The sequence below is a fragment of the Corapipo altera genome, unplaced genomic scaffold, assembly GCF_003945725.1.
Source record: "Corapipo altera isolate COAL_440 unplaced genomic scaffold, ASM394572v1 71, whole genome shotgun sequence".
Lineage (NCBI taxonomy): Eukaryota > Metazoa > Chordata > Aves > Passeriformes > Pipridae > Corapipo > Corapipo altera.
This window is the reverse complement of record NW_020884916.1, coordinates 2,191,689-2,213,549: the sequence shown is the minus strand read 5'-3', so window position 1 is coordinate 2,213,549 and position 21,861 is coordinate 2,191,689. Positions and strand designations below refer to the sequence as shown.

The window sequence follows — 21,861 nt, the reverse complement described above, 5'->3', positions numbered from 1 at the left end:
GCAAAGACACGTCAGGGAGATGTTTATTGGGAGGGAGAAGAAGGGGTAGGATGAGGATATGGACTGCAAGGCGTGAGATGGATGAGTCATTTGTGCAGGATGATGTTTGGTGTTTCTGGTGTTAGGTAACTCATGGTTTTTCATTTGAGCTCCTTCCAATGCCCTGTTGGTCTGTGCACTTGCTCACCTGCCTGATTTCTGGGAGGCTGTGGGCACTGGAGTGGCTTTGTCTGGGCTCCAGAAAGGAATAACATCCCAGGGTGCAGGCAGTGGGACAGTGGTGCTGTGTGATGTCATCTGAGACAGAAGGAGTTTGATGACTTGCAAATCAGTGTAGCCACAGGAGTGAGGAAAAGACGTGTGGAGAAGTTTAGGTAGTGTCAGGGAGAGAAAGTGATGTCAAGAAATAGTTGAAAAAAAAGCAATACCATATGGCAATAGCCTCATTTCAGAGAGTCAAAGTGACATTGCAGGGCATCACCAAAGGGGAAGAGTGGCTGTTGGTGCTTTGAGAGCAGGAAAGGGAAGTTTGTCCCATTCCTTTGGGGTAAAAGGAGTGATTTGGTTTGTCAGTGGGTTAGTGACAGGCAGTGCTCAGCTGTGGGTCTCAGGAGAGCTGGGAGTACCTCACTGCAGTGAGGTGTGGGCTGCAAACACCCCGGGCAGCCCAGGGGCCTGTGAGCTGGAGGGGGCACTGGGGGCTTCCCAGGGAAATACAGGACAGGTTCCTGGGGTTGTTAGTCCTTCCTGCTGTTCTACCAGCAGGCACCCCTGGGAGCCACCCCAGGGCTTGGGGAGTTGTTTAACCTGAGTGTGATGGAATGGAGTTCTCAGGGGGGCTGATCCCCAGCCCCTTCCACCTGCTTTCTATGGTGGTAAGGGCTGAGCAACCATAAATATGAGCCCAGGGCAGCTAAAATGAGCAATAACTCTGTGTTTGGCACCCTCACCACCTCAGTTCCCCTCTCTGTAACATGGGTAAAACCAGGCTAATCTTCCTCTATCCAAGTGCTTGGAGGTCAATGGATGGGATGTGCTAATTAGATGCTAATTACCCGGTATTTATTTATGATCATTATCACTGTAGCAGGCCTTTAATTCACACCTCCTGTCCTGGATCCTTGCCTGCTGAGTTGTTCCTGGTACAAGCTTTTCTCTGGGGGCTGTTTCCACAGCTAAAGGCGGTGGAATAACAAAGCTCTTGGTGCCCAACCCTCCCAACTGCCTGAAGCCAGGGGAAGGTCATGGCCAAAATCAGCTGCTGGCCATGCCATGGGAGTTGCCACCAAAGGCACAGCATTCCTGGGACAGTGCAGGCAGTGCCTGGTACAAACTGAGCCGACTCCCTTCGGCAACAGAAATCCATCCCACGCAGCAACTCGAACACTGCGGCACGTTTGGAACAGTGAGCAGAGGGCAAAAGCCTCCAAACTCAGCCCCCAGTCACAGAGAAGGAGGTGGAATAGTTCAGAAGACTTTGAGAGTAACAGGCTCTCTGCACCACGTCTCACTTTCCGTTCCTGCACAGCCTGTACGTCCATTCCTCGCTGTCATTCCGTCTGTCCAGCCACCCTGTATCACCTGTGGTGTCAGGACACGTGTTCCCAAACACCACACACAGCCTTCTCTTCACATTTCCTGCTGCCACCTGGCAGTTTGGGATGTGTCTCAGCACCACAGCAGCATTGCAGCCCGGGTGGGCTGCACCAACTCACCTGCACAGGCACAAGGGCTCCTCTGGGCACGAGGGGCTGTGGGTTCCCCCTCTGGCTTTTGGAAGTGTCTCCCTTCCTGGTGGTTTTCCAGAGGACTGGTAGAGCGTCGTTCTCACGCTCCATCAGCACAGAGCTGGCAAAGGAAGCGAGGACTGGCAGGATTTTGGGGTTTGGGTTGGTGTCTGCCTGCCTGTAATCTCAGTTTGTCCCCAAAGCTCTGAATTGTGGGGTTGAGATTAAATGAGAGGGAATGAAGGGCACACCCATGGCTGCCCTGACAGGAGGGATTAGCAGCCAACCCAGTAGGCCAGGCCTCCACCACATAAAAAAAAAAAAAAAAAAAAGCCTTTAATAATTCATGGGATCTGAATATGTTTATCCAGCTCTCCCTGAGGACCGATTAGGCCAGTGCTGGGGAGGGCTCAGCCCTCCTCGCTCAGCTATTACAGGTACATTTGTTTGGGTCTTGCAGGCAATTTAGGGATTGTCAGTGGACCACGAAACCTCTTTCAAGAGCTGCATGCAATAAATGGAGTTCAATCTAGTGAGCAGCCAGCCTTGGGAGAAAAAAAACAACACAGAAGGCTGAAAAAAACCCTGCAGCAGCTTTTCCCCCTTCTGCCTCCCTGTCTCCCCCCTCCTGCCACCCAAAATCCTTCCTCCAGGCCCCAGGGAGGAGGAGGGCAGGGCTGGTTCTGGCCCCTGATGGGGAAGGAGACTTGTTCAGAGGGAGAAGGCTGAATGCTTCTATGAGAGTTATAGCGCATTAAAGAGATTGATAAGTGGAAATTTAATATTTTATTCCAGCAATCTGTTCCTATAATAGCTTCCCCTGCCTTGCAGGACCTTTGTCAGGCGCAGCCAAGCCATGTAGTGTGACATGTAACTATTTATTGCAGGCGGGTGGGTGACATAATAAAAGGCTGTGGTTGGAGACCGCCCGTGTGTGGGGTGTGGGGGTCCTGCAAAAGGGGCTGGTCGGGGCCAAACACACCTCTGTGACCCTAATTTGTATCTTGGCCATGGACACACACAGCTGTGTGACCCCTGTGTGCATCCTGGCCACGGACACACACGTGTGTGACCCCAATAGAATCCTGGCCATGGACATACACAGTTGTGACCCCCATTTGTATCCTGATCATGGACATACACACCTGTGTGACCCCCATTTGTATCCCAATCATGGACATACACACCTGTGTGACCCCAGGGGAATCCTGGCCATGGACATACACACCTGTGTGACCCTGATCCTCATCCTGGCTGTGGAAATGGGCTTCCCAGAGCTGCCTGCACAGGGGTGCCCTGCTGCACAGTCACATGTATGTGCAGGATTGGAACACCAGTGCATTTGCATGTGTGTGTGTGCATGTATTTATGAACATGTGCTTTTCTGTGTGCAGCAGAGCATGTCCAGCCCCTGTGCATGTTTGTACATACATATTTGTGTGTGTGTGTGTGTGCAGGGGACATTCACCCACTTCTGTACTGGCTTCAGCACAAGGAGAGAGATGTTAAACCACCCCTTCTCCTCATGGACCTTCAGAGGAGAGCTGGGGGAGCATGGAGAGGCTGTGCCAGCCCTGGCCTTGGATGTACTACAGGCTGGGGGGAAGGAAAGCAGGGAGTTATTTACACACCAGCAGTGATCTCGTCCCAGCAAGGTCACTGCAAACAGCCCCTGGGCTGGCTGGAACCCTCTGCCATGCAGCAGCAGCAGGGCTTTGCTGAGGCTCAAGAGCACACAGGGAAAGCCCTTTCTGGGAAGTCCTAAATCCCAAGCCTGAAGCAGGTGCTCCCAAAGCCTCACCACCAGCCAGGCAGCTTTAAGTGTGGGAGGATGTATGGCCTGGGGGGGCTGCAGAGGAACAAGCCTGGGGGGTGTCTGTCTGATGCTAATCTTCCGGAGTGTCTGCTGCTGCATCCTGTCTGGTGGCATCTGTGCCAGCAGGAGCAGGGCTTGATTGACAAGTGATAGGTGACCTGACAGAGAGATTAGAACCTAAGACACGTTTGGCATCTGGCCTGGAAGCCGTCACACTCTGAAATGCCAGTGGCAGCTGCTGAACTTCTGGATTAGTTGCCAGTAGTTTTTCCACCCCCCCAACCGCCTCCTCTCCCTCCATCTGTTCGAGGAACCCCTGGAAGGGAGAGGAAAGGCAGGAGCCCTTGGAGCTGGAGGTGGGCATGCAGAGGTGCAAAGGGGAAGGCAAAAGGGCAGCAGTGCTATGGGCTTCTCAAATTCCAGGCTGAGGTGGGTCCAGAGGTATCTCCTTATCTTCACTCGTGTACACAGCAGGGGGGCAAAGTCCTGGGATAATTTGGCGTGGACTCTTCCGGGCAGGGGAAGTTTGCCATCAGCAATCTGCCTCTTAAAAACAACACCCACATAGTCATTGTTGTGTTTGCTGAGGCCAGCTGGGAACTGGGAAGCCCCATGGATCCGTTGGAATTCAGGTTCCTCCTCTGTTGCAGCGAGTGTTTGGTTTTGCAAGGTAGAAGGAAATCCAGAGCCTTCCTCTGGAAGGGCTTCACGCAAGGAGCAGCTTGGGCTGACACATGTCCAGAAGGTGATTTCTCATGGAGTTTGACATTTTCCTCAGTGCCCATGGCTGCAGGGAGAACTTTGGCTGGTGCTGGGTTTCTCCTTGGTCTTTACGATTGAAGGCAGAAGGATGGAAATGTGCCTTCAAGAAGAAACGTCCACAGGAAGTAGAATCTTTTAAAATATCCAAGCAGTGTGATGAGCAGAAGAGCTTTTGAAAGCTGGTTTCCCGTGGATCTGCATATCACAGAAGAATTACTTGGTGTCTAAAAATATACTTTTTCTGATCTGGGCCCATCCTGCCCTTTGGGAGCAGCCTCTTGTCCCTTCTGGGTTCTCTGATGTCTAATGAGGTTTAGCTCCCACCTCTACCAAGGATCCCTCTCCAGCTCTCACCAAGAGCTTTATGAGAGGGCTAATTTTGGTTCATTCTCCTTCTGTCAGATAGCACTGAAATCGGCCAGCAGGTTCAAAAGGCATTAGATGTGGGATTGATGGGCAGGTGGGATGATTTGCATGCGCCTCATTTTTATTGGAAGCCAGCCATGAGAAGAGAGACGTGATTTTTAAAAAGTCTTTATTTTCGAGGCCGCTCCAATGCTGGGGAGGGTTTGTCCCTGCAGTGGCTGCTCTGCTGTGCCCGGGGGTGCTGCAGGGGGAGGGCAGGAGGTGCCTGGAGCCGGGGATGGAGGGATCAAAGAGGACCTGTGGGCTCGGCCAGGTGCCAGAGCGGAGCCCAGCGTGACCCCCCGGCGTTCCCAGCTGCTGTCCCAGAGGTCCAGCTCCTGGCACGGGGACAGGAAGCTGGGCTGAATGCAACAGCTGGCAGAGCCGGGCACGGGCAGATAGTGTTGCTGCTTTAATTCCTATTCATACAGCACTCCCTCTTTTTATGAGGGCTGGGGGGGGGCGAGGGGGGGGGGGGAGGCTTTTTATGCTGGCATTAAAGCCTGGCTTGTTCCCCCTCCCTCTGCTCTGCTGTCTCCTGTTTCTCCAGGCCGCTTTTCACAGTGGCTTTAATTCTCTCCAGGCTCTTCCTAATGGATTTTTCACATGGGGGCCCCCAATCGTGCTCAGGCATCGCACCAGTTTCCAGAAATTTCACGCCCCCCTTGGACACAAAAAGAGGGTTCCTTTTCCCACACTTGCCCCCTCTCTCTTGCCCAGGCTGCAGCGCTGCTCTCTTTGCACCCCAGACACGAAACCGAGTGGGCAGAGGGGTGAGTCCCCCTCTGTGGGGGCTGGAGCAGTGGCTGCATGTGGAGAGGTGCCCACTGTGAGCCAGACCTGTCCCAGTCATTAATTAACCCGGGAGCTGGATGGGGACACCGTGACAGGGACTAAAGCACAGCTGACACACTGCTCCCTGCTCACCACCTGCCTTGGCACCAAGGCACCTTGTTGCATGGCAGAGGCATAGCCCTGCCTGGGGAATGCTGCTCCCTTCCCAGGGAACACTCCTCCCTTCCCGGCTCATCCCGCCCTCGCTGTTGGAGCAGGGTGAGGGTCACCGGCAGTGCCCACCCTGCTGCGGAGCCAGCGCCGGTCTGTGCCGCCATCCAGTGGCAGTGCCGGGCTTTGGAGTGGCCAGTACCCCTCCTCCTTGGACCACTGACCCCTCGGTTCTGCCCATCCCCTCACCCCGGGGTCACCCACCTTCCCCATGGCACCCCCAGAGCCCCCCATGTGTCCGGTCCGGAGGGATGCGCTGGGAGCAAACCGTGCCTAAGGAAGGGATGATTTCGGCTGCTGGCTTGTGATCTTCCCCGTCCTTCCTCTCCCTTCTCTTCCCACAGTTCGGGTTTGTTTTCTCTGGCATGGGAACTGGGCCACTGTGAGGAGGATGGGGATGGGACGGGAGCAGAAAATAGTTCCTTCCCCCAGCGACGTGTGAAAGCCAACACGGTGGCTCATGCTCGTGTCCACGGCGTTGGCAGTGCCAGGGGGGTGGCACGTGGGCGGGTGCTGTCTCAGGGGTGGGCAGCACAAAGGGCAGGAAAAAATAAATATCTGTAAGAAAAGGTAGAAAAACATCCCTCTCTCCCCCTTTTCGCTTCGCGCGTCCAACCTGGACTGCTAATGAGGCTTTTAAGGGAAAAATGGGCCAAGCTCCTTCAGGAATCAGGCACAGACTGCCCCTCTCAGATCTGTGTTCCAGAGCAGGGAGGCAGAGGGACACTACACACCATGTCTAGGTCTTCTCAGGGTGGATTTTGGGGCCCGTGGTCCCACGCACAACATCAGCCTTGCTGTAGGGAACAGCAGGGCGCGAAGAGGCTTCGGATCGGAGCTGTGGGAAAATAAAACAGAGAGCCCCTGGGGACTGAGCTGCTTGCCGGTCTTTCCCTGCTCCCACTCAGCCTCCAGGTGGTCCCTGCTTTGTGCACAGTTTTGGGAATCGGGCACCACAGGGTTGCAGAGACTGTGAGGGCAAGGAGCAGCCCTGGGAAGTGGCTTGGGCAGGGGGAGAAGGAACAGTGTGGTTGAGGACGAGCCCTCAGCAGCCAAGACCATGAGGGGATGGACGTGACTTTTCCTGCTGTCCCTGCAGAGAGGTTTTGTATTAACCAGCTGGCTGTGACAAGCCTTCTGTTGATGCAACATGTGGTTTTGGCTTTCCAGAACCCAGCCCCAGCTCCCTGTGCTGAAAGACATGCCCTTGCTGCTGCTCCAAAGGCTGTCTTTGGAAAAATGCTGGCTCCTGCCTGCACAGCATCTTGCTCCTCATTGTGGCTGCAGCAGGGACCCCCCCATCTGCCTGTCCCCAGCCCACTCTGCCCAGTGGGCTGCTCTCTGTGTGGGTTCAGCCTCATGAGGCTTTGCTCGAGGCAAGGCAGCACTGCAGGGACCAAGATACTGTTGTCGGGTTGGCGTCTCAAGAAAGGCAGGAATAAATCAGCTTTCAGGCACAAAAAAAAAGCCCCATTTATGGATCAGGCCAGCAATTGCTCAAACTCAGTGCCCTTGTCCAAAATCTGCAGCTGTTTCAGGAACTGCCTCTGTTGGGGGGAAGCTCTTTTCTCCCCTCTTGCTCAGCTGCTGGGCTAAGCTGTGCTGCAGAACCCCACTCCCTGCCAGCAGGGACGTGAAGAGGGGTAGGAGGCAGACACTGCCTCATATCCCTTTGGAATCTGCTCCTTTGAGCCCCTCCTTCCCCATCTCCCCATCCTGGCTGCTCTCTGGGAGGGCACGTTGAGATTGCTGCTCACCCTGCCCCTCTCCTTGGCTGCTGGGGTAAAAAGTGAGGGCCAGGAGGCTCTGGAGCAGCACCAAAGGTTTGCAGCTCAGAGCAGGGCTGGCAGACAGGCCTTGGGGTGGGAAAAGCAGTGGGAGAGGTCTGAGCCTGGTGTGCAAGGGCAAGGCTGCCACGGGGCATTAACCAGGCGCCTGCTGTCTAAATTCAGAGGCAGGTGAGGGACTGAGACAACCATGTGGTGCTTAATGCCTCGTGGACACGGGTGTTCAACAGGCACTGTGTGAAAGCTGAGTTTGGCCAGGGGCTGTAACTGTGCCCGGGGAGCATCAGGAAGTTGATTCAAGTCCTGGATCAAACTTTATCTGTGCCAAAGTGTAGGTGTTGAACTGCATGAAAGGGAAGAGAGCTGCTCTCTCATCTCTTTTTCTCTTTCTCTTCTGAGTTATTTATTTTTTTTTAAATGGGTCAGGGTAACTGTAGGAACGAGATTAGCATGAGTAGTGGCACTGGGCTGGCCATGGAAGACAAAGAAGCAGTGGGAGGTCTGTGTCCCTGTGCTGCAGAGAACAGTCACCAGGGTCAGCACACGGGGTCAGGAGCCAACAGGACTCTGAGCAGCCACACAGCACTTGTGGGTGTGCAGGTGGGAGATCACAAGGTGCTGGTGCCTCCTGCTCTGGACTGAACTGGTTGTGGTCCGGGCTGGGATGCCAGGAGGGGGATGCCAAGCTGGCAGGTCCAGTGTGGCACCTCCAGGAGCAGTTGTGGCATCTCGGTGCCCACCACTGGACTGGGATGTGGGTGTAGCTCCCCACCAGGAGCACTCTGGGGGCTGCCAGTGCGCTCTGGGCAACCGGAACTGGAAAAATGTCACCCGGTAAAGCGGAAAGCGTCCGGACTCAAGACACTGGGCTGGTGGGATCTGAGCACGTCCGGAGAGACCAGGTGGGGTGGGGAGGGACAGACACACTGCTTCCAGCCCCCGGGGCTCCTGCATGAGGCTTGGCCAGCTTGGCACGGCACGCTGCGCTCCCCTGCTAAGGCAGAGCTGACCCCTGTGAAGACGCCCCTATTCCCTTTTCCCTAGTTTTTCCCTTCCCTGTTCCTTACCCTCATCTTCCCACCCCCTCACCCCCCCCCCCCCCCAAAACTGGCAATGAAAGCATGGAGGGAGGGGCGCGTTTCCGCATGGTTTGACACTGTTCCCCCTTCCATCTGTCTTTTCCTACCCAGAATTCCCCTACACCCCGTCTCCAATCGATGATCACAAATCCATGGTGCAGCCGAACATCCCCACACCGGTGATTGGGGGCATAGTGGGCGGCGTCTCGCTGGTCCTGCTGGTGGCCGTGGTGCTCTTTGTGGTACTCCGGCGCCGGCGTCACACCTTCAAGGGTGACTACAGCACAAAGAAGCACGTGTACGGCAACGGCTACAGCAAGGCCGGCATCCCACAGCACCACCCCCCCATGGCCCAGAACCTGCAGTACCCCGACGACTCGGACGACGAGAAGAAGCCGGGCCCGTTGGGCGGCAGCACCTACGAGGACGAGGACGAGGAGGCGGGCGGCGAGCGCAAGCTGGGCGGCCCCAAAGTGTACGAGGAGGACGCCAAGAGGCCTTACTTCACCGTAGACGAGGGGGAGGCCCACCCTGAGCCCTACGACGAAAGGACACTCGGCTTCCAGTACGACCCCGAGCAGCTCGACATGGCCGAGAACATGGTGTCGCAGAACGACGGGTCTTTTATTTCCAAAAAGGAGTGGTACGTGTAGCCTGGCACGGCACTGCTACACCAACACACACACCACACACCACACACACCACACACACACACACACACACACACACACACACACACGAGTGATGCCCTCCTGCTCCCCTGCACCCCTCGGAGCTTGCACACCCGCGCTCCCCCCTGCACACAAACTCACACACACACGCTCGCCCCCCCGGCCAGCCCCAGCACAGACTTTTGGACACTTCCAGCACTGGCAAGGAAGGGCTGGGGCAGGGAAAGGAGGGGCAGCTTTGCTTACAGATCGGTTTTTTTTGGGGGGGGGGGGGGGGGGATTAAGGGGGGGGGGGGGGTGGGGTAATTATTTTCTTTCTTCTCTCGCTTTTTTTTTTTTTTTTTTTTTTTTTTTTTCTTTTTTTTTTTTTTCTGCTTTTTAATCTCTCGACGACTTTTCGTCCCCTTCTGTGGTGTTTGTATTGGTCGGTGGCTTAGGTGTTACTCTTTGCTTTAACGACTGTTGCCCAGCCTGTATATTACACTCTGTTTTGTGTCTTCATGTCTCAGAGTGCCCATCAGCCCCACTCCCCTCCCCGAGGGTTCCTCCTCCCGCTCCCACACCCCTGAAACACTGGAATTTGTTTGTATGTTGTCTTGTTTGTTTGTTTTTAACCTTGGGAGGCGGGGGCTGTCCGTAGGACAGAGGCCAGGAAACTTTATGGCAATGGAAACATAGGTGCCATTTTATCAGGTGAAGAGATTTGGTTTTTCCCCCTAATCGCTTGGGTTTTTTTCTTCAGTGGGGTCTGGGTGACATGACCATTGCCTGCTGCACACCTGGAGAGATCCACACCCAGTTTTTAATGACTCAATAAAAGGAAAATGAGGAGAAAGGGGGGAAAAAAGCCCTAGACCAAACCCCAGGTGCATGGGCTGATAGCAGAGCAGGGAAACAAAACTGCCATTTTCCCTCCACAATTTATTATTTCCTGGCTTTTCATTTTCTGTCTTTGTCTGAGTGTTCTTTTAAAAGAAAGAAGAGGAGTATTTATTGCTGACATTTTTCCCCCTGTGATGGCTCAGAGAAATGCTGGCTCTTTTTGTTCTTGTTGCTGTTGTTGTTGTCAGTACCAGCCACAGAGCAGTTCACTGGGGGCACAAGTCGGGCACACACCGACTGGGGAAGGGACCAACCAAGAACACTTCGCTTCCACACACTCACTGCCTTCAGCTCTGCACACCCTGGCAGGGCAGGATCAGCCCCTGGCTTTGGTTATACCACTAAGACTTAATTGTCATGTGTTTACACTTTTTTTTTTTATTATTCTGGTCAGAGCATGGGGGTGCTTCTTCTTTCTCTCTCCATCTCTCTCTCCCTCTCTCTCTCTCTCTCCTAGCAACAACCTCAGCCTTGGCTGTACCACATAGTTGGCATTGATTGCCACTTCTTCAATATCACATCCCTCTTCTAAGCACAGGCTTGGTAGACAGGGTAGGAGTGATTGAGCCTGGGGTATTGATCTCGTCCTCCTTCCCTTGAGCCACTGTGTTGTGATGGGGAGGTTTGGATTGCTGCTATCTCTGCTCTGTGGATAAATGGGATTCCAGACTTCAGGGCCCCCTGTCTCACACCGACCATCTCCAAAATTAGATTCACTGGGTTGGGGCTTATTTTTCTTCTTGTGGGTTAATTTTTTTTTTTTTTTAATTTGATGTATAAATAAATCTTTTGTTTGAAAAGAAATCCCCAGTTTTCTGAGCTGTATTATCATGCACATCTAAAAATAGCAGGACTAATTCTCCTCCTGCCTTACCCGCTGGGTTTTGTTCCATAGCATCCAGTGGTTTATCCTGCTACAAAAGGGAGGGTGGAGGGGCAGACCCACACAGATGAGTCAAGGTCAGATCTCTGATCCAGGCAGCTTCCAGTGCTCCCCTTCACCATGTGGTGCTTGGTCCAGGCCACACGAAGCTCAGCCTGAGCCATCCACAGTTTGTCCCTTGCTCTGATTGCGTTAGTGGGGAAGGGGAGTGGGAAATCCAATTGTTGGGCTGCAATCTTCCTGCTGTTCCTGCCAGCCCCTCAGGCTTCCTGGCTTCTGGCTGAACAGCCACATGCCACAGGAAGGCTGCTTTATGTCCTCTGGAAGGCAGGGCAGACAGAGATTCCCTTGAGGTCTCTCAGGCTGAAGCTTAAAAAATGAGACTAAAACCTTCCTGGGTCCGTCCACTGCCCCCAGGAGCACCCTGCTAGCAAGAAACCCCCCAGTAAAGGAAATAAAATCTCTTAACATATCTCTGATGACTAGTAGGGGCTGGTGGTTAGGAGTGGGAATGGCTTCCCTCCAGTGCCTTGGGATAGCAGCATGTACAGGGCTTTAATTCCCCCAAGGAATCTGTAATCTGGAGCAGGGCAGGGCAGCACAGCTGAGGGTTGTACCCCAGCCACAGCTCACCCCAGAGCAACACGGGGTGTGCTGCAGAGCCTGGAATTCCCAGCAAAGTCCTTCTCTCAAGTGAATAATCCTTTAGGTCTGAATTTCACAACCAGGCTCTGACCAGGATTGTGACAGTGTCCCCACCACCAAACTCTGGGTGGTCCATCCCCAGAGTGCAGTCAGTGGCACAGACCCTCCTCTGCAGATTTCCCCCAGCACAGGCACACTCTGTGAGGGGATGGGTTTGGAAGAAAAGAACCTTTTATGAAATCTGCAGGGTCCAGCAGTGATTCTTCGTGTTCTTCATTAGTCACAGGCAGGGGCCACTGCTCTGAGCTGGCAAATTCCCACTGCACTGACCCCACAGGGAAGCTGTGCCCTAAAGAGCAAAGGCACAAAGCCTGGCAGACAGAGCAGAAGGGCCTGGGAGAGAACAGGACAATGGGAATATTCCCAAGTTAAGGTCTGGCTTTCAGGAATTATGAACAGGGAGTCCTGAGCAATCTGCTTTGGGGAGTTATTCCTTTGCATTTGGAGGTGTCATTTTTTGACATGGCTTATTTGCTGCCTATTCACACACTGTCCACATGGTTCACTGAACGGGGCTCCAAAAACCCAGGGAAAGGAAAGGAGATAGTGGAGCAATGTGGGATTTCCAAGCTCATTCCCTTCCTGCTGCAGCACATTTTTTTCCTCCCCAATAGTGCACCAGCACAAATATAGGACTTAGCTCAGCCACTTACCTTGTCACAGTGGGTCAGAAAAGGGGTCAAATGGTTGTTTTTCATCCAGAACCTGAACAAACCTGGAGTGGAAGATCCCTAGGCAGCGTTGCCTGGCCCAGCAGTGAGGTGCCCTGCAAGTTCAAGGTTCAGGAGTGCATTCCTCTCATCCTTGGGCCCTCCAGCATTGCTCCCTTGGTGCAGTTATCCCTGCAGCCATGGAGAAATGCCACCTCTGTGCTGTGATTTGCTTCCTGCTGTCCCCTGCAAGGTCAGCTAAATGGCCAAGAGGCTCTTGGGGTGGCAATTAGCCAAGTGATTAGCCATTAATCCATAAAAAAAAGGTAGAAGGAAAAAGAAGTGTGGGGGTGGAAAATCAGATTGATGTTCCATCTGAGATCTGTTTTGGTCCTGTAATAGCATCACTGTCTTCTCTGGGTTAAATTGCTCTGAGGGAGCCCTTGAAGGTAATTAGATCAGGTTTTCCAGCATCACCAGGAAGAAGGGGGTACCTGTCTCTACCTGAATGAGAGGGGGAGCTCAGGAGAGCTGCCAGATTGAACAACACCTTCCTGGGGGGTTCTGCAGGGCAGGGAAGGTGCTGGAGACCCTGCAGTGCTCACCTTGCAGGGACAACCTGCCTGCTGGCCCTGGGGGCCTCCTGGTGCCTGGGCTGTGAGGGGGTCAGAGGGGCAGTCTGTTCTTTCCTCAGGGGACGGGGTCACTTGTCCCTTTGTGCCCCAGTTTCTGCAGTGGGCAGATTGTGTCAGGCTGGGGGTTCACAGCTCCCAGGCTGGGTGACCCCTCTGGGACCCTCAGGCTGCCTCAGGTGAAAACCCCCTGGCTTCTCCACCCCCCTTTCATCAGAGGTGCTAAGGAGGCATAAAAAGTCCCCGTGGGACCTGGGAAAAGAGCAAGTGGAAGCTTCCAGTTAGGAGAGGGAAGCTGTCCCCATGCTCTCAGTGCCCAGCCCTGTGCTGGCTGCCTCTCCTCCCCGGTGCTAGGGAGCTGCTGCTCTCCAGGAACTGTCCCATTTCACACCAGTCCTGAACTGGTGTGTCCCATTAGTGGTACCTGGGCTGGCTTTTGTGCCTGGGAAATGCCTTCCCCCTGCTCTGGGCTGGGTGTCAGTGCCTCAGAGCCATGGCTGGCTGCCCCATCCATTGGAAGGGATCGTTTTTGGGATCCCCGTGCTGGGCTCTTGCCAGTGAAGAGACATATCAATGTGGTGCTTTTTCCCTTCCCAAGCCCTGATCCAGGGTGGCAGCGTGGGGCAAAGCCTGAGGGACCTCAGGACTGAGCTGGGTGTGTGTGGAAGCTGAGCAGGCTGAGGGGGAGCTCAGGCTGAGCCCTGTGGGTCCCGTGACCCAAAACACGGATGAATTTGGGCTGATCCTCCAGTTTCTTCCCTATGTGTTTTCAGGGAGCTGTACAAGCAAACCCATCTGTGTCACAACCCAAAATGAGCCTGTGGTTTATGTATAAAGACACCCCAGCTGTTTTCCTGCTGGGGCTTATCTCTAGGATTATTCATTGCAATTCACCCTGGTGATGTTATTTTCCCTTATTTAATTACCAGGGTTTTTTTCCCCCTGTTAAGTTATTTTCATTCAACCAGGGGGAAAAAAAAAATAAATTAAAAAAAGAAACAACCTGAGGATTTCTTCATGAAATAAATCAACAAACTGAAGTGGTTACACCAAATTGATTGCAAAGACATGAGGGACAAAGGGAGCCATTTTCCTGATGTTGAGTCAAAAAGAAACAACAACTGTTCTGCAGAAATCACAGAGGGTTAGAGAGAGAGAGAGAGATTCCAAAGATTGATCTTCAAGCAATTAGAGAAGGGAATGTGATTAGAACAGGGGCTGCTGCTCTGCTTTGCTGTTTTCCTTTCCCATGCACGAGCACACACACACACACATGCACACGGATTTTTGGGAGTTTTGGGCACCAATCCTTAGGTGGAGGGGAAACCCCCCCTGCCCAGCTCTGTGAGGGAGTCAGGTGTGTCATTCCTGCAGGCTCAGAGGTTTCCCACTGTGGCAACGAGGGTATCCCAGGCCCAGTTTGTTCTGGGAAGGGAAGCAGTGAGACGGGTTGGAGCCTTTTGCCAGCAGGTTAAAATCCACTTTCCCGTTTTTCCGAGTTCACAACCTCTGCTGTCGTAGCACTGAAGTTTTGGGTCTGCCCAGGCTGTGGGCAGTGGACCCCGATGGGGAGAGGGGGCACTGCCAGCCTGGTGTGCACTGATGCCTGTTCTTTAGTCACCCCCCTTGCCACCCCCTGGTATCTGCTGAGATGTGCCAGCAGCTGGAGCTGCACCCTGGGAGAGGCAGGGCAAGGGTGGGAAACTCTCAGGTCCCACCATGGCCCCACCATCACTCCCAAAACTCACCAACCTCTCCCCAGGGGCCACAGGGGTGGGGGGGACCGAGGGCAGAGGGGGGTGAAGGGGGGATTCAACCCACCAGCAAGGGGAGGAAACCCAAGCCTTAGAGAGGAGGGTGAGTTTGGGTCTCAAAACTTTGTGTTTTGGACCAGTGTGACTTTCCATATGCAGTTTACCTGGGGGTGAATGTAAGGAGCATATGGGGTCAGATCCTCCACTGGCAGAAGCTGGTACTGGTGGAGGGACTCATGCTGAGGATCTGGATTTTCTTTTCTTTTGCCTTTCTTTTTTTTAAAAAAAAACCAACCATGATTCCTTAGCTCCAGTGATTTTATCTCTCTTTTTCTTCATCCTCTTGCTGTAATTATCATTGTGGAATAAAGACTGCAGACAGACAAACAACCCCAACCCCACTTTTTTTTTTTTTTTTTGTAATCTGTGTTGTAAGTGCTTTTGTACAAAATAAAAATAAAAAATAATAATAATGTAATGGACTTTTATGATTTTTGTTTGTTTGTTTGTTGTATTTTTTTTTTTTTTGGTCCAGTTTTCCATCCTTTGTAATTTGTTCGTTTGGAGTCCTGGAGGGATTTGGGGGGGGGACATTTTCATGGTTATAATTTGTGTGGGTGGGGTGTTGCATCACCCTTCCTTTTACTTGTATAAAAACCAATAGTGGCTCAGCTGTGGAAAAAAAAAATGTACTTTTTTATAAATAAAGAATTTTAAAAGAAAAAAAAAAAACCAGAGATGTTCTCTTCATTTTTGGTGCATCTGGGACTGCGTCGTTTTGCACCCCGTGGCTGGGAGCTGGAAGGAGAGTCACAGCAGTACCTGTTTTCCACTGGCCTAGGCTGCAAATATCCCAGGATATGCAGTATTTTGGAATTTGGGAGTTGCTTGCAGGTGAAGGCTGAAGGCTCAGTGGGCTGGAGGAGGTGGGCAGGGAATGACTGGCTTTGCCACTGCCATATTGTATGGAATTCTTGGGCAGCAGATTGGAGACAGACAAAAGGAGGTGGGAGCCTTTGTCTGGTGTAAACAGTGGGAGCCTGTTGGTGTAAACAGTGAAATCCCTGGGCTGGTGCCAAAAGTTTACCTGAGCTAAAAAAAAAAATAGAGCTAGAAAAACAAAGAGAAGAAAAAAATCCATTAAAGGTGTTAAAGATGAGGACACTGCCTGTAGCTGAGGAAGTTCTGAAGTCGCTGTTGGCTGTGGCAGATGGGACAGGCTATTGGCAAAATGTCAATACACACTAGCTTAACTTATATTTTCTCCAGGCACGTGGAATTAGCTGTGGTCAGGGCAGGATACAGGGGTAGGCCAGCCTTTGCTCTGACACAGGAGGGTGTTCCTGTAGTTCAACACTTGCCTGCCATGGAAATGGGGCATCAAACCCCTCTAAAATGGGGCATCAAACTCCTCTAAATACTGTAGGGGTGCTGAGGGTCTGCTGGGAGGGGAGATCAGGCATCTCTGTGTCTCCATCACTCATCTCTGCACGGGCAAGAACAGTTTGCCTTTCTCCTTTCCTCCCCAGCTTCCTGGCTGTGAAGAGATGCTACAAAGGAAGCCTTGTTCCCAAAGATCAAGGCCAGGCTTCTGCAAGGGAGGGAGAGACGAGGAGAGCAGGAGATCAGAGGGAGCGTGCGTGCTGTCCCTGCTCTGATACCAACACACACTGCTCCATGGCTCTGGCCTGGAGAGCAGAATATTCCCTGGGAAAGGAATTTTTGCACCCAACTTCAGCATGTGGGTGACGTGCTGGAGATCTGAACCAGACCTGATCCATCAACAGAGAGAAAGGCAGAAAGGCACCGGCCTGAATTTGAACTTGAACTGGTCTCCATGAGCTGGATGGAGAGGGAAGTGTTCAGGATCAGGCTGGGAAGGAGTGGGTTGGTGCAGATTGTTCGTTCCCTGTCAGCAGGAGTGGAGGCTGTGCCAGAGCAGCAGGAGGCTGATTCCAGGCTGGTGATCAGTGCCCCGTGTGCTGCCTGGCAGGAGGATGGTGATCGATGCCCTGTGTGCTGCTGCCTGGCAGGAGGCTCCTCCAAACCCTGTGCTGCTGTTGGAGCCAGTTCTCAGTCCTGCTGCTGAGAAAGGAGTGTGCTGGGCACCTCCCTTTGGAAGGGGTGAAAGAGAGTCTTGGGAATGCTTTCCTCAGGTGCAACGGGAGGGAAAGGCAGGGACACTCCTGTTGCGAGGCTTCAACCTGTCCAAGGGAGTCATGACTGCTGTTTGGGCTGTATCCTTCTGTCCACATATTTTACCCCTCTCATTTTCCCATCTGCCAGCTCACCTTAGCCAGGCAAAATGTTGGAAGTGGAGCTTTGCTTCAGCTCAGCCTTTCAGGCCGACCACGGCAGCAATGCTGAGGGGCACCGTCCCACAGAACCAGATCCCAGCAGCTGGCTCAGCCACTCCAGCCAAGTTTGGGGGTGGGAGAGAAACAAAAGGAGCACTGGGGAACCGGGTCTAAGATGGGAAGAAGGATAAGAGGGGCTGTCTTTGCCCGTGGTCCTGCTGGGATGAGCCCTTGGGAAATGCTGCGCTGATTTCCCAGACCGTGTCTTAGAGTTGAGCGATGATGGATAAAACCCATTGCACGGGGCCTCTTCTCAGCAGCTCAGGTTGCAGAGGGCTGAACACAGCAGGAACAGAGTCCCATGTAGTGCCCCCAAGTATTGTGTTTCTCTGGAACAAACCAGAAACACGTTGGAGTGGGGGGAATGCCAGCAGTGCATGTGGCCCATGGAGAAATGGCAGCGTGGCTTGGATCCCTTCTCCAAGCCACATCTCTGCAGGCGAGCACTGCTGGCCCCAAAAGTGACTTCAGAGCCCTGAGGATCAGCTGAGAGTCAGGGGAGGAGCTGGAACAGGGCAGGAGGAGATGAAACAGGGGGTTGTGTTTGCTGTGTGCCCAGTGCTGAGCGTGGTCCAGCAGCAGAGGGTCCAGACCAGAGTGAACATGGTGGGATTTCCCTCCCTGGAGCTGGGAGGTGTAAGCAGAGTTTAGGGCTGGAATGTCCATGGTGGAGGTACAGAGCCAGCTCCCCATCTGGTGCAAGCACATCCAACTTTTCTGACTACAATGGAGTTATTATTTCTGCCCATTCAGATGAATGTGGCCTGAGAAGGATTTGTGGGGAGTGAGAGTGAGACAAAGCCCAGTGTAATCAGGGGATTTCCAGGTAACTTGCCCAATATCCCTGGGCACAGACACCTGGGATTAGTGCCTTGCATGACAGCCAAACCAGATGGATGTCCCAGGGATCCACATGCGTGGCAGGCTCAGAACTGGAAGTGCCAGAGCCAAAAAGCTCCAGCAGACAGAGGAAAAGTCAGTTTAATTGGGAGATGTTAAACCAGGCTGGCTGTGAGGGGGTGGGGGCTCAGGGGCACTGGAAACAGGTCAGTTCAGAAATATATGACCTTCAATCCCAAATTCCTTGTGAGGTGAGAGGCAAGCCCTGCTCGAGTTCAAGCCAGAGCACACAAGGTCACACCCCCCATTAAATCTCCTCGAGCTACCGCTGGATAAATTGGACTGAGAAAAACTTCCAGTGCTGGTGAATTACTTGCAGCAAAATATGTTTGATTAGGGTTTGTTGTTTGGTTTTTTTTTTCTTTTTTTCGTGGTTTCAAATTATTTGCAATCTTGGGTTTGATTTGTATGAACATATTTGTTAGAGGAAATTGCTTTATGCAAATGTATTCCAGCTGGGGGACCTGTGACACCGAGAAGTGCTGTTGAGCCTCACATGCCCTCAGTGCTGGGGGCTGGTTCACTCCTCCTCCTCCTCCTCCTCCTCCAAAGGCATTTCACAGCCTCCCCAGACGTGTCTGGATGCAGACTGGCTCTTAGACAGTGTTTGCAGAACAAGGATCAGCCTGTAAAAAAAAAAAAACCCAAAAAAAAAAGAAAAATTAAAAATGGATGTGTGTTGCACTGCTGAAATTTTACATTCTAGCGAGCAGCAATCCGGGAGTCAGGCATGGCTGTGCTTACATTTTCACCTGAAATGTAGGTTAAAAATGTTGTATCACCCTCCAGGGGCTGAATTATTGAAAGGCAGTGATTTATGGATACCTGCCATCGGAGCTGCTCACTCACCCTCAGCAGCTGAGGTGAGGTGGCCTCGTCTGACTAAGCCCAGCTCAAGGTGAGTTAGGGACACTCCCTCCCCTGCAGATTTCACAACTGCTGGACCAAACCCAGGTCCTGGCAGGAAACAGGCAGGGTTGTTTTTTTTTTGTCTGAAGGGTTTGGAGTTTGGGGAAGAAAATGGTTTCATGCAAAGAGGGACTAAATGCTCTTTCTGCAGAAAACACCGTGCTGGGGTTTGCCAGGGAGCTCCGGGGGTGAACAGGGATCAGATCTTTAGGGATCAGAGGGATCCCTTTGAGGAGCTGTGAGAGGAGGGGGTTTCTCCTCTTCATCAGTCCCTTTCCTACCCTCACACCTGAGTCCCAGCTGCACTTGGGGCTTTGCAAAGCCAACCCTTCCCTCCCTGTGCCTGCCCACGAGCCACCCCACGGAGAGAGGCTGCAGGAATGTTTCCATCTCTCCTCTATCCCTCTGTTCCTCCCAAACTCCTGCCAGCAGCCTGTTTACCTCTCAGTTTGGAAAAGAAAACTGCCAGCTCCACACCTGTCAGGTCGAACTGATTGCCTGTGGCTTGGAGGAAGGGAGGGATGGAGGGGGGGACACCCCATCCATGCGGCTTTGCTCGCATTCCCCACCTCCCAACCTCATCCCACTGTCCTGGAGCTCCCAGCCCTTCCAGTGGCCACCTTACAATACTAATGGACTACTGGCAGCTCTGTCCAGCCAAGGGGTTGATCCCAGCACAGAACACTCACCCCAAGGCCCAATAATTCCCCCAGTGTGCAGAAGAGGGGCACCCTGTGCAGCTGCTGCCAGCTGTTGGGATGAATGCTGCAGCTGTCTGGAGTGATGAATGGATGCCAGAGTGGGAATGCCAAGTTGGAATGGCTCAAGTAAACACTCCAGGAATGATGGCATGGGGGGGGGGGGAGCTTTGTAACAGGGAGGAATCACAATTAAATAGAAATTAGTTATTTAAATGGTCACTTCCCGGGGTTTTCGTTGCCGTCCGATTAACTTAACTTTTAATTTGCATAAGCAATAAATGTTTAATTATGTTATTAATATATTTGAGTTGAGGAGCTTATGGGGTTTTATAATTGGCATTTAACTAGATAGTTCCAGCATATTAACTGATGTTTTATGGCTCCACGTGAGGTTTCCCAATTATAGCTGACCTAAAATTTTGCTTGGAGGACCTGCCTTGAAAGTGTTACCTGAGCAACAGAACAGGGGGAGATGAGGAGGAGGACGTGTGGAGCCTGGCCCTGACTGGAGGGATGTGCACAGGCAGCTCTGCACCCCCCACAGAGCCTTTGGGACCCCTCTCCCCTCCCCAGGATGCTCTTCCCTCAAGTGCCACCATCCTCCCTGTGTCAGAGAGGGGTCACCTCCCCTCTGAGCCAAAAGGGCTGACACCCAGCAGGGGATTAGGGTGGGGAGAGAGAGATTTAGAGCTGGGGAAGGCTTGTCCTGGCTTCCAGTGTGACCTTGGGACTGATCAGCTCTGGCAGCCTCTGGGACTCTCCGTTCAACTCCCTCTTGACAACCCCTGAGACCTGTCAGTCAGCCATTCTAAATCTATTTTCTATCCCATCTCTACACTTATTTGATGAGATGACTGGTTTAGTAGGCAAAAAATGACATTGTGTTTGACTGACAAGACCCATTTCCCATGAACCTTCCAGACTGGCATTGATTATGTTCCCTCCTTTTAATTCTTTATTAACTGGGGCCTGTGTTTGCTTTCTCTTTGCTGCCAGGAAATCACCCTGCAGGATTCAAGTCTTTCTCTGTGTCCTCTTCCATTCTGCTAGAATTTAACCTTCTAGAACTGAACTATTTTAACAAATAGTAAAAACCAACAGCTCTGAGTTTGGAGTCTTGTCATCTAAGTCTTTCAACCTCTCTGTTTGCTTACAGTAAGTGGAGTATCCAAGGAGATGGTGTCCAGCAAGATCCTCACTCTTGTCATCCTCAAACATGAGGAAATTGTTTTGTCATCTCAGAAGCCACAAACAAATGTGTGTTGGTCTCCAGAGACGGATCATGAATAGTTATTCAAACCTTCTGCCTTTTCTGAGTCATTACAGGCCTCTTGACCATACCCATCTGCTGAAGTGCCTCTGGAGCACTGCAGGGATTTTGTTTATTCCTGTTGTGCTCCCCAGGGTGAGCCTGGCTTTTGTATCAATAGCCTGTGACCTTCACAGCTTCTGTGTCCTACTGACTGATGGCTCTCTTTCCAGCTTTTCCATTTGATCCATACTGGAGCTGGGGGAAGCTCCCTGTGTGCAGGCTGACAAACACCCTGCTGGGTGAGGTTACCTGGCTTAATACTGGGGGTTACATCCTTTAGGAAGTTAGGAGAGAAGGTGTGCTAGAAGTCTTTCAGTGCCATGAAGGGGAGGGAGAAATCAGGAAAAGGGTCAGGAATGTGAAGTCTGAGTTGCCTTTGCATCATGTCCCTGTCCTGGAGATCAGGGGCAGCCAGGGATTTTCTGCACCTCCTCAGCCAGGGCAGGCACAGGGACAGTCCTGGCTTGGGAGAAGCAGATGTGACCCTCAGCACTGCCCCTCAGGAAGGGGGGTGTGAGGGGCAGCAGCACCAGGAGCACAGGAGCATCCAACAGCTCCTGTTGGTCAGAGCCACAGGAGCATCCAACAGCTTCCTTCTCACACATCTGGCAGGACCCTCCCTTTTCCAGGAGGCTGAAGTCATCCTTTTGGCCAGCCTGCAGCAGGTCTCAGGGGTGTTTGGGAAGCTGTGGGAGAGGAGAGAAGGGAAGGGGGGTGTGAAGAGGCACAGAGCCCTCCCTGCTCTGTGGAGAACTGCAGAGGAGAACTGCAGCCCTGCCCACCTTTCCCTCTGCACAACCATTGAGGCACTTTGGGGTGACAGAGGGGCAGAGCAATTCCTCCTCACCCTGCCGGGCTCATCCCGTGTTCCTGGGCATGGATGCAAACGGGAGGGGAGCTCATCCTTTGGAGACAGCCAGGACA

At 52.7% G+C, this 21,861-nt stretch overlaps 1 protein-coding gene across 3 annotated transcripts in view; it reads left to right on the top strand.

Moving 5' to 3' along the window:
- NECTIN1 (nectin cell adhesion molecule 1) overlaps positions 1–21,861 on the top strand; it is a 97,054-nt gene that overhangs the window by 48,082 nt on the left and 27,111 nt on the right. Inside the window, exon 6 of one of the 3 annotated variants that reach the window (XM_027655535.1) lies at positions 8,693–15,490. The exons of the other annotated variants lie outside the window; for them this stretch is intronic. Coding sequence (XP_027511336.1) covers positions 8,693–9,234 — 542 coding nt within the window. The 3' untranslated portion in view covers positions 9,235–15,490. Of the gene's footprint in view, positions 1–8,692; positions 15,491–21,861 lie in introns of those variants that run through there. 3 annotated transcript variants of the gene reach the window in all.